The 12,764-nt window shown below is 43.9% G+C and overlaps 1 protein-coding gene across 1 annotated transcript; it reads left to right on the top strand.

The window, feature by feature from the left end:
- The first annotated feature begins 551 nt into the window (after positions 1 to 551).
- LOC147103152 (cannabinoid receptor 1-like) lies at positions 552 to 11,385 on the top strand. The gene is made up of 2 exons (XM_085962492.1): positions 552 to 782; positions 9,864 to 11,385. The coding sequence occupies exon 2, from the start codon at positions 10,018 to 10,020 to the stop codon at positions 11,149 to 11,151; it is 1,134 nt and encodes a 377-aa protein (XP_085818618.1). The 5' UTR covers positions 552 to 782; positions 9,864 to 10,017; the 3' UTR covers positions 11,152 to 11,385.
- Positions 11,386 to 12,764: the final 1,379 nt, after the last annotated feature.

The following is a 12,764-nucleotide window of genomic DNA, read 5'->3' as shown; positions in this document are numbered from 1 at the left end:
ATGAGGTGCTGATCAAGTGGATTGCTTTTTTCCTGGATGGTGTTGAGCTTCTTGAGTGTTATTGTAGCTGTGCCCATGCAGGCAAATGGAGATTATTTTATTACACTCCTGACTTGTGCCTTGTAGGTAATGGAGTCAGGAAATGAGCCACTCGCCACAGAATATCCAATCTCTGACCTGCTAGCAATTATGTGGCTGGTCCGATTGGGTTTCTGGTTAATGGTGATCTAGGATGTTGAAGGTGGGGACTCGGCAATGGTAATGCCATTGAATGTCACGGGCAGGTGATTAGACTTTCTCTTGTTGGAGATGGTCATTGCCTTGCACTTGTGTGGTGCAAATGTTATTTACCACTTATCAGCCCAAGCCTGGATGATTTTTGAGAAATTCCAAATGGAGCCGAACACTGTGCAATCATTAACGAACATCTCCCATCTGACCTTATGATGGAGGGAAGGTCATTGATGAAGCAGCTGAAGGTAGTTGAGTCTAGGATGTCCTGGGGCTGTGATTATTGGCCTCCAACAGCTGCAACCATCTTCCTTTATATCAGGTGTGACTCAAGCCAGTGGAGAGTTTGCTCCCTGATCCCCATTGACCAGTTTAACCAGGCTCCTTGGTGCCACACTCAGTCAAATACTGCCTTGATGTCAAGGGCAGTCACTCTTGCCTCAACTCTGGAATTCAGGTCTTGTGTCCATGCCTAGACCAAGGCTGTAGTGAGAACTGGAGCCGAGTGATCCTGGCAGAACCCAAACCAAGCATTGGTAAGCAGGTTATTGGTGAGTAAGTAACATTTGATAGCACTGTTGATGACTCCTTCCATCACTTTGCTGCTGATTGTGAATAGGCTGAAAGGGCTGGGTTGGATTTGTCCTGCTTTTTGGTGGTAAGGCATACCAGGGCAATTTTCCACATTGTCGGGTAGGTGCCAGTGTTGTAGCTGTAGTGAAACAGCTTGGCTAGAAGCGCGGCTAATTCCAGAGCACCATTCTTCAGCACTAAGTTGGGATGTTGTCGAGGCCCATAGCCTTTACTGTGTACAGTGCACTTAGCCATTTCTTGATGCCATGTGGACTGAATGAAAGACTGAGAAAGATCATCCACTCGGCACTTCTGGCTGAAGATATTTTTAAATGTTTCAGCCTCGTCTTTTGCAATCACATGCAGGACCCCACCATTGTTGTTTGGGGATGCATGTTCATGGAGACGACTCCTCCGCTCATTAGATGCTTAATTGTCTACCACCATTTATGACTGGATGTAGCAGAGTTTGTGCTTTGACCTGATCCGTTAGTTGTGGGATCACTTAGCTCTGTCTATAGCAGGCTGCTTCCACTGTTTAGCATGCATGTAGTTTGGTGTTGGAGCTTCACCAGGTTGACACCTTATTTTTAGGTGCACCTGGTGCAGCTCCTGGCATGCTCTTCTACACTTCTCATTGAACCAGGGTTGGCCACCTGACTTGATGGAGATAGCGGGATATGCCAGACCATGTGATGATATGCAATTCTGCTGCTGCTAATGGATGCCCAGTTTTAAGCTGCTAGATCTGTTTTAATCTATCCCACTTAGCACAGTGGTAGTGCCACATGATACAATCCTCAGTGTGAAGACGAGACTTGGTCTCCACAAGGTCACTCCTATTGATGCTATTATGGAATGTTGCATCTGCAATAAGTAGATTGATGAAGCCAAGTAGGTTATTCCCTTGTGTTGGATTTCTCACCACATGCTGCAGGCCCAGTCTGGCAGCTACGTCCTTCAGGCCTCGGCCAGCTCCGTCAGTGGTGGTACTACCAAGCCAATCTTGGTGATGGACATTGAGGTCCCCCACCTAAAATCCATTCTGTGTCTTTGCTACCCTGATTGATTCCTGCACGTAGTATTCAATATGGAGAAATATTGATTCATCAGCTGAGGGAGGGTGGTAGGTGGTAATCATGAAGCGATTTCCTTGCTAATGTTTGACCTGAAGCCATGAGATTTCATGGAGTCCAGAGTTAATGTTGAGAACTCCCGGGGTCACTTCCCCCCCAACTGTATACCACTGTGTCCCCACCTCTGGTGGATCTGTCCTGCTGGTGGGACAGAACATACACAGGATGGTGATAGAGGAGTTTGGGACATTGGCTGATTGGTATAATTCTGTGAGTATGACTGTCGGGCTGTTGCTTGATTACTCTGTGGGACAGTTCTCCTAACTTTGAAAGCAGTCCCCACATATTAGTGAGGAGGACTTTACAGGCTCGACTAGGCTGAGTACACCTTTGTCATGTCCTGATTCAATGCCTAGGACTTAGCCGAGTGGTCCACCTGTGTTTTTTTCTTGTTTTTCTTTCTAGCTGTTTGATACAACTGAGTATCTTGGTAGGCCACTTCAGAGGGAAGTTAAGAGTCAACGTTGATGTGCGCCTGAAGTCATGTCTAGGCCAGACTAGGTATGGCCGCAGGTTTCCTTTGCTAAAGGACATTAGTGAAGCTGTTGGGCTTTTATGACAATCCAACAGCTTCATGGTCACTTTTTACTGCTACTAGATTTTTATTTACAGATTATTTTTAAACTGAATTCAAATTCTCAAACTGCCATGGTCGGATTTGAACGCAAAGGGGTTGATTTTGCCAATGGGGGCGCGTTGGAGGCGGGACTGCTGCTTGTCGGGTTGTAGTCCCGCCTCCATCGACTTGTGGCCAAATCATGCTATTTTCCTTTGATTGACCTTGTTAAGCCCGCCCAGCGGGCTTAGCAGGCCAATTAAGGGGAAGCCGGTTACAGCAAACGTCAGCATATGACGTTTCATCTGTCAAAAATTGTTGACAGATGAATTGTCATCATTTGACAGCTTTGAGAAGCTGTCAAACACTGACATTCTCTGTTGTTTGGTGAGTTCTTGTACTCAAGGCTCACCAAACCTATTTTCTGAGCAGAAAGCAGATGGATGTTGCATCGCAGAATGCAGCAGCCATTTTGTCATCTCTGCCATTGAGATGCCGGAGCCTCCGCATCCCCAACAATTGAAGCCTGCAGGAAGAAACAAAGGTAAGTAAACTTTTTCTTACACTTTTCACTCACCTCACATACTTACCTCTCCACACTTGCACCCATCACTCACCTCCACAGCACACTTTCGGACCCCTCTGATCCCCACAGACCCACCGCTCGCCTCGCTGACCCTGGTGGGGTTTCCCGACGTCGGGAAGCCCGCACCACTGATGGAAAAATGGGGATAATCTACCTGTTAACAGGCAGTTAAGTGGCTGGAGGTGGGTTAGGGGCGGGATGGGTACCCACCCCCAGATTCTGCCATTTTCTCGGCAGTCTCGCCTCCAAACCCGCCTCCCCAGGGCTGGCAAAATCGCCCCCACATTCTCTAGCTTATTAGTCCAGTAACATAACCACTATGCGACCATACCCGTTTGAATGCGCCTAGATTCTACATCTCCTTGTCTACCAAATTTCCCAGGAAACTTCTCGGAAATAGTGGCGAACCAAGGGTCTAGCGAGAATGAGAAACTGAAAGAAATTAGTATTAGTAATAAAATAGTACTGGAGAAATTAATGGGACTGAAAGCTGATAAATCCCCTGGACCTGATGGCCTACCTCCTAGGATTTTGAAAGTAGTGGCTATAGAGATAGTGGATGTATTGGTTGTAATTTTCCAAAATTTCATAGATTCTAGAACGGTTCCCGTGGATTGGAAGGTAGCAAATGTAACCCCATTATTTAAGAAAGGAGGGAGAGAGAAAACGGAGAAATACAGACCAGTTAGCCTGACATCAGTAGTAGGGAAAATGCTAGAATCTATTATTAAGGACGTGGTAACAGGGCACTGAGAAAATAATAATAGGATTGGGCAGAGTCAACACAGATTTATGAAAGGGAAATCGTGTTTGACGAATCTGAGTTCTTTGAGATTGTAACTAGCAGAATAGATAAGGGGGAACCAATGGATGTGGTGTATTTGGATTTTCAGAAGGCATTCGATAAGGTGCCACACAAGAGGTTATTAAACAAAATTAGGGCTCATGGGATTGGGGGTAATATACTAGCATGGATTGAGGATTGGTTAACGGACAGAAAACAGTGAGTAGGAATAAACGGGTCATTTTCGGGTTGGCAGGCTGTAACTAGTGAGGTACTGCAAGGATCAGTGCTTGGGCCTCAGCTATTCACAATCTATATCAATGATTTGGATGAGGGGACCAAATGTAATCTATCCAGTTTGCTGATGATACAAAGCTGGGTGGGAATGTAAGTTGTGAGGAGGATGCAAAGTGGCTTCAAGGGGAAAAAGACAAGTTAAGTGAGTAGGCAAGAACATGGCAAATGGAATATAATGTGGAGAAATGTGAAGTTATCCACTTTGGTAGGAAAGGTTGAAAAGCAGAGTATTTTTTAAATGGTGAGAGATTGGGAAATGTTGGTGTTCAGAGGGACCTGGGTGTCCTTGTACACGAATCACTGAAAGTTAACATGTAGGTACAGCAAGCAATTAGGAAAGCAAATGGTATTTTGGCCTTTATTACAGGAGGATTTGAGTATAAGAGTAAAGACGTCTTACTGCAATTATATAGGGCCCTGGTGAGATCACACCTGGAGTATTGTGTACAGTTTTGGTCTCCTTACCTAAGGAAAGATATACTTGCCATAGAGGGAGTGCAACGAAGGTTCACCAGACTGATTCCTGGGATGGGGGGATTGTCCTATGAGGAGAGATTGAGTAGACTAGGCCTATATTCTCTAGAGTTTAGAGGAATGAGAGGTGATCTCATTGAAACATACAAAATTCTTACAGGGCTTGACAGGGTAGATGTAGGGAGGATGTTTCCCCTAGCTGGGGAGTCTAGAACCAGGGGTCACAGTCTCAGAATAAGGGGTCGGCCATTTAAGACTGAGATGAGGAGAGATTTCTTCACTCGGAGGGTGGTGAATCTTTGAAATTTGCTACCCCAGAGGGCTGTGGAGGCTCAGTCATTGAGGATATTTAAGACAGAGATCGATAGGTTTTTGGATATTAAGGGAATCAAGGGATATGGGGATAGTGCAGGAAAGGGGAGTTGAGGTAGAAGATCAGCCATGACCTTATTGAATGGTGGAGCAGGCCCACTCCTGCTCCTATTTCTTATGTTATGTTAAATAATTTCAGACATTGATCACCCTTTGCATTGAAGAAGTTCCTTCTGGAATGTGAATTATTTTGCTGGGGTCACACTAACCCTTTAACTTTCAATCTAAAACCTCATATTCTGGAGGACCATGAAAGATGATGAGAATATATTTGGAAAATGCAGCCAGAATTTCTGAATTCTTTGTAGATTAACTGTAGCATGCAAGTACTGGAGACCTTCTCTAAAACTCTCTGGAAGCAGGACATAAACCATATTGTAGCATAGAATGTAGTACAGAAAGGGGATATTGTTTCTCTATTGCTAATGGAGTCATAAGTTTTGCACGTTATGGTAAGAGGTCAGAGTACTGTACATCAGAATGTTAGGGATAAAAAAGAAAAATGGAAATGCTGGAAATATGAAATAAATCAGAAAACACTGCAAATAGCAATCAACATCTGTAAAATAAAAACTGTTTCCCTGCTTTATCCTCAAGCTGACTTTTCAGCTAATATTATAGAGGAAAAGCTACTCCTTTAATGTCAATTATTTCTGAATTAACAAGACATTTGCGATGTGGAACTATGAACTTGTGGAATGCTTTTGGGAGTACTCTAACTCATTTCACCTTAGGCTTTTACAGTCAGCAGAGACTTTATCAGACTGGGCTCTTGGAGGTGAAAAGACAGTGCGTCACCCAGTCCACTCAATATTTCAATGAAGCTATAATTCAGTTTTATCATTTATCTGCAGAGCCTGTCATCCTGCATTTTCCGGAGACATTAGTTGAACATGGTTCCAGGCCTTTGGGCTGCCCCTCATCACACAGGGAGTCCTAAAGCACAATTCCAAACTAGGAATTAAATAATTAACCAAATATTACAACGATGGCCTCTGTAGTTTGGTAACATCCGCTATGTGGATGGCTACAAACAGTTGCAATACTGTTAAAGCTGCCTCTAAGAAGCTCGTCTCCTATTTCATGCCAAACACCTCTTGATAAAACCTAAATCCACTGAAGACTTGAACCTTGCTCACCTATCTGGGAAGCCTCTTCTAGCATGTCTCACACACTTGGACAGGATACAGGAAAATATTCTTGTCTTGTTCTCTCTCATTGTCACATTTTCAATTTTGTTTATTTCAGCCAAAGTACGATGGTCAGTGCTCCTCTGACCTTTCTTTTCTTGTTCCTGCTAAGCTCTAACTATAGTCATACACTATTTTCTTTCTCCCTATATCCCACTGTCTTCTACTCGAACTCATTATTTTTCTGGACCTCAAAACCGTTCAACTCCTTAACGCTCTCGGTCTTTCCTTTCTCCTTACAACCCCTGGTATTTTCAACCCAAGCATCATGTCACCTAAGCACTATTCCTTGATTTACTCAAATTAGTTGTTTAAATCGAGCAGATATAAATGATCAAAATTATGAGTTTGTCTCAGTTCAGTAGTTTATTATCTGTAAATTATTGGTCTGTGAAATGTTCCTCTATTTAATACACTTCCAGGTAAGCCCCTCATGAAAAGATACAAGGGAAACTGTTTGGGATAAGAGGGTAAAATATTTTCATGAGGAGGTTGATCCAGTAATTCACAAGCAACACAATTAATCTTATAAGGATCCTCTGGGCCCCCCAGTATTCTGTTTATCACACATTGATGTAGAATTTTGTACTGTTAACTGTTTATTTTGTGCTATTGTTTTACTTTTTAATCATCACTTCTATTGCATGAAACTTCAATGAGATCAGTGGTGTAAACATGTGGAAAATATTCGCAGAGTTCTATCATATGGGATAAACACCAGATATGTAATCTTCCAACAATATAAGATGCATAGGGGGAGAAATTCGGTTGGTTGTGCCACCGATTAACGCCTAAAGAGGCCGAGAAGTGGGGCGCTAGCCAATTTCCGGGCGGGCGCAGGGCGCCTAGCGCCTCGCCCCATATTGAGCATGCATTTAGTGCCGGTGCTAAATCTTAGCGCCCGCTCACGGGCACAGGCTGATTATGACGTCATTTGAGTGTGCTACGCCTTTTGGGCGCCCCGGACCGGAAATTCAGTGGCGCCCCCCTCCGTAGTGCCTGGCGCTAACAGTGACAGCTTACCTGGAACCTTACCAAGTCGCTCTCGGGCTGGAGGAGCGTTATTTAAAGGGGACTGGTGTGGCTTAAAAGCGGCAGCCATTTTTGGAGCACAACTTCCTCGAGAGCTACAAAGAGTTGCTGAGCTGCACACTGAGAGCCATTTGACCACTGAGCCAGCGCAGGCAGATGATCTTCAGCCTTCTGACCATCACCTTGCTGTTGGTGAGCCTTGACAACGGGGAACCTTCCTGTGGGCACTTATTATGGGGGCTGCATTGGAGGGGAACGTCCTGCTGCTGAATCATCTGGAAAGGGCACTGAGACGCTGGGAGAGGGGGGCGGGCATGGCCAGACGGAGGAGGACCAACCGACGTCGCCACAGCAGACCTTACGCTGGTAGGGTTTTCCGACAGCAGTTTTCCTACATGAACATGCCGGAGGAGCAGTGTGTCAGAAGGCTGCGATTTAGAAAGGAGGTGGTGACTGAGCTGTGCCAGCTGCTTCAGCCAGATCTGCAGCCTCATAAGGTGCAGGACATCTCTGTCGGTGGCTGAGAAGATGCCTGCTGGCCTGAACTTCTATGCGAGCGGCTCTTCTCAGGCTGCGCGTCAGAGGCTGATCAGAAGTAGCTTCCAGGCCCCTCTCACGGAATGCTTGCTGCCATTCCAAGAATAGGAATGGAACCGGTCTGATACCCCCAAGCCTGTGAAGGGCAAGATGCATGTAAATAGCAGGCATGACCATTGTAAATGAAGAAAGTGTTTCATTACACAAAATGTGGTTCCTTCAAACATGAGAAAGCTATGGCAACAGAAAGCAAAACTAATACACTGACACATAACTGCCTCTCACACCCGGGAGACTGTCCAAAACATAAATCACATTCTGACCATCTTCCTTGGCCTTGATTCCACTGCGCCAACCAAAGCATCCAATGCCCCATCAGTGAGGCATTCCGCCCTCTGCCTCACCCTTTCCATGTCTTGCTAGGCTGGTGCGCCACAGGTAGGCTCCCACCGCTTTGAAGGCCTACAAGGCAGTGAGTGTGTCTGGTGATGCCAATTGACCTGCCCCTTTAAGAGCTGGCCGGCGCCAGTGTGTCTCAGGGAAAGTGATTATTGACAGCACCTTCGCTGCGCCCTGCCGCCGCAAAATTGGGTTGCGCCACCGGGTTAGCGCCTTAAGAGTAGCATGCAGCGCCTGATTTAGCACCGCAATCACCTTTAGGGGCGCTGCAACCCAATATCGCGCTAGGTGGTGCTAAATTGCGCCTGGCACTAAACTTTGCGCATCGCCAGGACTAGTGCCCCAAACGCGGCTATACCGAATTTCTAGGCCATAGTGTTTTTGTGAAGTTGGCGTCACAAAGGAGTACAAATACCGCTCAACTTTACCCCAAAAACTGGAACTCTGGAAAACAATGAACAATATCACAATGCTCACAAAAACTTTTTGGATGAAAATTCTACATCCATATTACTTAAAAATAGAGTGTTGTAAGTGTTGCTTCTGAGCAAGCTGATTGGTCCCCGAGATATGAGCCAAACAATAATCAGCTCATGAATTAGGACTTGTTTCATTTATATTCCTGAGGTCGAGGGGGATTTCAACCACTGTTACTTTATAAATACATTTATAAAATTTAGGTAATTTTATTTTACCTGAATAAAATTCCATTTATTAGATTTATTTTCATTCTAGAAATATTTCCATTTCTGATCAGTTCTGAGAGATCTAAAGGTGCTACAACTCTGACCAATTCACTGACAGTAGGTTATTTTGTTGTATTATGCAGCGCCATCTAAGGAGGAAATAAGAAAATACATAAGTTCTTTGTTATCAAAAACCTTGCTCTGGAATTGGCCTGTGTACAGTAATATTACTGTGCAGCCTTTAGCAATATGGTTCATTTGGTGGATGATAATTGAAAATACCAGTTAACCTGATTATTAGACAGTGCACCTAAATCAATATTTTTCCATGTTAAATTTGTTCATACTTCACGCATGCCTGTAAGTATGCCTTGGCAGTCCAGAGGAGGGTAGTGAGGCAGATAGTGACACCATGGCGGCTGAAAATCATGCACAGGAAGAGGGAGCAGCAGAACCAATAGTTACAGCAGCAAGAGAGCTGTGATTGAGAATGATTCATACCTTCAGTGAGGTCTAAACCACTGCTTGTCAAAGCCCCTGTTGCCTTAATAGAGAATCTCTGTCCTGTTTCTTAGCATTAAATCTTTCTGTTCCTCCTTGAATACAACACTGTCTGCAAAACATAAACCAATACATTAATGACAGTTCCAAGTGTCACTTTATTGTTCATTGTCTTCAAAAAGGCACAAAATCACCACATGAACCATTGTAAAAATGGCAAAAAACTCACTAACAAGATGTGCTAAGATTTTGTCCCAGACACATCCTTGTGACTTTTCTACTTTTCCTGATGCCTATTCTAAAACTACATCTAAATGCCACCAAAGGGCCAGAGGTCTGAGATGTCAGTGGCTTCTCAGAAATACTACAAGCCTCTTGGGACAGAAATGGTAATAGAAATAATTCTACTGCCTCAATATGTATTCTCCATAACTACAAATAACTGAACATTAGAAAAATTGACAAATTGAAATGTCTTTACCATTTTAATTATTTTCTGTTTTTCCTAGGTATAAAGTGGATATTCGGTACTGAAAAGATCAAGAAGCTTTGAAAATTCAGCGTTTAAATCCATCTTTAAAGATTCTCAATCCTACTAAATCTCCATAAGAAGTACAGAAGTTCTCCGAGAAATAGCACTTTAAAAACATTCTGCTTCTAAAGATGAATGAAAATGATTCACTTTTGGTTAATACAACTACAAATGCGACCATTTCTTATAATACAACCACAGCTAATGAAACAATTTGTGACCATAACTTAATGGATATGGAATGCTTTATGATCCTTACAGAAGGCCAAATTAAAGCTATTGCTGCATTGTGTTTAACAGTGGGGCCCTTTACTGTTTTGGAGAACATTTTAGTTTTGTGCGTGGTGTTCTTTACCCCACAACTCCGAAGTCGACCCTCATATTTGTTCATAAGTAGCCTTGCATCTGCCGACCTCTTTGCAAGCATTATTTTTGTGTACAGTTTTGTCGACTTCCACGTTTTCAAGCACAAGGATGAACATTACATCTTTCTGTTTAAACTTGGAGGTGTCATTGCATCTTTCTCTGCTTCAGTGGGCAGTTTGCTGCTCACTGCCATTGACAGGTACATATGCATTCACAAGCCTTCTGAATACAGGACAATTTTAACAAGGAGAAAAGCAGTGACCTGTCTTTTATTTATGTGGTCAGTTGCTGTTTTTCTAGCTTTTCTTCCTTTGATGGGATGGAATTGCTCTAAGTTCCAAGATCACTGCTCTGAGCTATTTCCTCTGGTTGATGAAAGCTATTTAGCTTGCTGGATTATGTTTATCACTATCCTGTTAATTGTAATCATTTATGCCTATATACATATTCTGTGGAAAGCCCATGTTCATTCAGTCTACATGGAGAAACAGAAAGAAGGAAGGAAAAGACAAGTAAAAATGGGACACACACGTATAGACATTAAACTTGCCAAAACACTGGGCCTAATATTAGTAATTCTGATTGTTTGTTGGTCTCCGGTCTTGACTCTAATGATATACGATGTTTTGGCCAAGGTAGACGAAGACACCAAAAAGGTATTTGCTTTTTTCAGCATGCTGTGTTTGCTAAATTCTACAGTGAATCCCATCGTTTATGCCCTAAGGAGCAGAGATATGCGCCTTGTATTATTAAATATCTTGTCTGGGTGCAAGAGGCAGCTACCATCTCTGGAGGGCAGCATGGAGTCAGATGGACACTTCAAAAACAACAATACAATTGTGTCCGTCTGTTCAGCAGCCGAGAAATGCAACCGTGCCAATTCAGAGAATTGTGTCTAACTGAATCAAACCATTGGTCGCTTGGATAGTAAACATTCAGGCCAAAACTTTGCTTTTTGCAAAGAAGATGAGCAATCCAGCTGATGCAACTTATTGGGAACATTGTTACTGGGGACTTTTTTTAAGGGAATACTTTCTCAGGCACTGAATGATCCCAATGCATCCAGTGATGGAATTTCTATTTGTTGATGAATAGAATAGTTTCATTTCAAGCACAATGGCCTGGATTTTCCCGTTTCCCACCCACCCGGAGCGGGGGTGCCAGAAGTGCGTGTGATGTAAAGGACAGGTTCTCCTGATTGACAGGCTGGCCTCCAGTTGGGTGGGGAACGCTGGCTGACCAGGAGGTCCCCAACAGGTAGGTGCGGGGTCCAAGGGCGGAGGGGTTCCGAGCCTGGGGTGGGCGGGCGTCTGATCCCCGACCCCAGGGGCTGAGTTGCGATCCCAGGGGGGTCCGATCCCCGACCACGGTGGGATTGGGGGAGTGGGGCTGATCCCAACCCAGGGGAGGGGCGGGCTGGGCTGCTGGTTGGGGAGCTGGAGGGAGCACTCCTGCTCCTCCTGACCCACAAGGGTTGCTCCCCCAGGCTGTGCTCGCCTCGCTGCAGCTACCAGGAATCCCGAGGCTCGGGATCCCCGGCTGCCTGCAGTTAAACCTGCACAACAGGTTAAAGCAGAGGCTTCAGGCCTCATTATCACAGTTAAAATGCCAACCCACCTCCTGGCGGCGGGTTTTAGATACTTACAACTTTCACTTCCCTCCCCCCGCCCCCCAACCCCGCCGTCTCCAACCCATCCTTTTTTTCATGTGAAAATTCCCCCCCAATGTTTCAGATAGTTTACAGAATTCAAAAATCATACTTGCCAATTTTTCTGTAAGAAAATATTAGTACTCTTAACCTCTTTCAATTTCCTCAACATTTCAAAAAGTGAACAGCTCCTTTTTGCATTCACTGCCAAACATAGTGTTGTATATGCATGACCATGTTTCATAAATTCCACTACCGATCTTCAATTGTAGTACAATGACAACAAACGGATGCAAAGTTAGCGTAGTAAGAATTCTGGAGAATTTATCCTGACCGTGAGAAACAGGCTCAAAAACGGGAAACTCCAGTAATATCTGTCATTGGGATCATAGTTCACACATTCTAAACAATAATCTGACTGCAGTTGACAAATTCACACCATCTTGAAGCAAGACTGCTGAATCAAGCAGAAGGGGAAATAACAATGTGAAAACTTTTCATTTGCTTTTTCACTGTATTTATTACTTGTAATGTTATGAGAAAGGATTTTAATTGTGTATTTTTGTAAGTACTAGAAGCTTTGCTGTTTGATCCAAGGACTAATGCAAGAAAAAAATCTGTTAAGTTTCACAACTTAGCTTAACACATTCTTGTTTCTTGCGAGAGATTGCTGCACATCCCTGATCTATTGAGCAGTTCAACCTGTTGCTAGCAGTGACAACATATTTATGATTGAATTTACAGGCTCCACTGGCAGTTGACCAGATAATGTGTGCATTTGATAGATCAAGTCATCATAAGAATTAGCAGCACTTCCTCATTATTGATAATCAGCATGCATTATTAAAGGAAATGATGAAATTA

The sequence above is a fragment of the Somniosus microcephalus genome, chromosome 20 (genome assembly GCF_052327205.1).
Source record: "Somniosus microcephalus isolate GS21.2 chromosome 20, FLI_Smic_1.0, whole genome shotgun sequence".
NCBI classification, from domain to species: Eukaryota; Metazoa; Chordata; class Chondrichthyes; order Squaliformes; family Somniosidae; genus Somniosus; species Somniosus microcephalus.
This window is presented reverse-complemented; position numbering and strand designations above follow the sequence as displayed.

Coding starts and splice junctions, on each gene's coding strand:
- LOC147103152 (XM_085962492.1), top strand. CDS start 10,018: ATGAATGAAAATGATTCACTTTTGGTTAATACAACTACAAATGCGACC.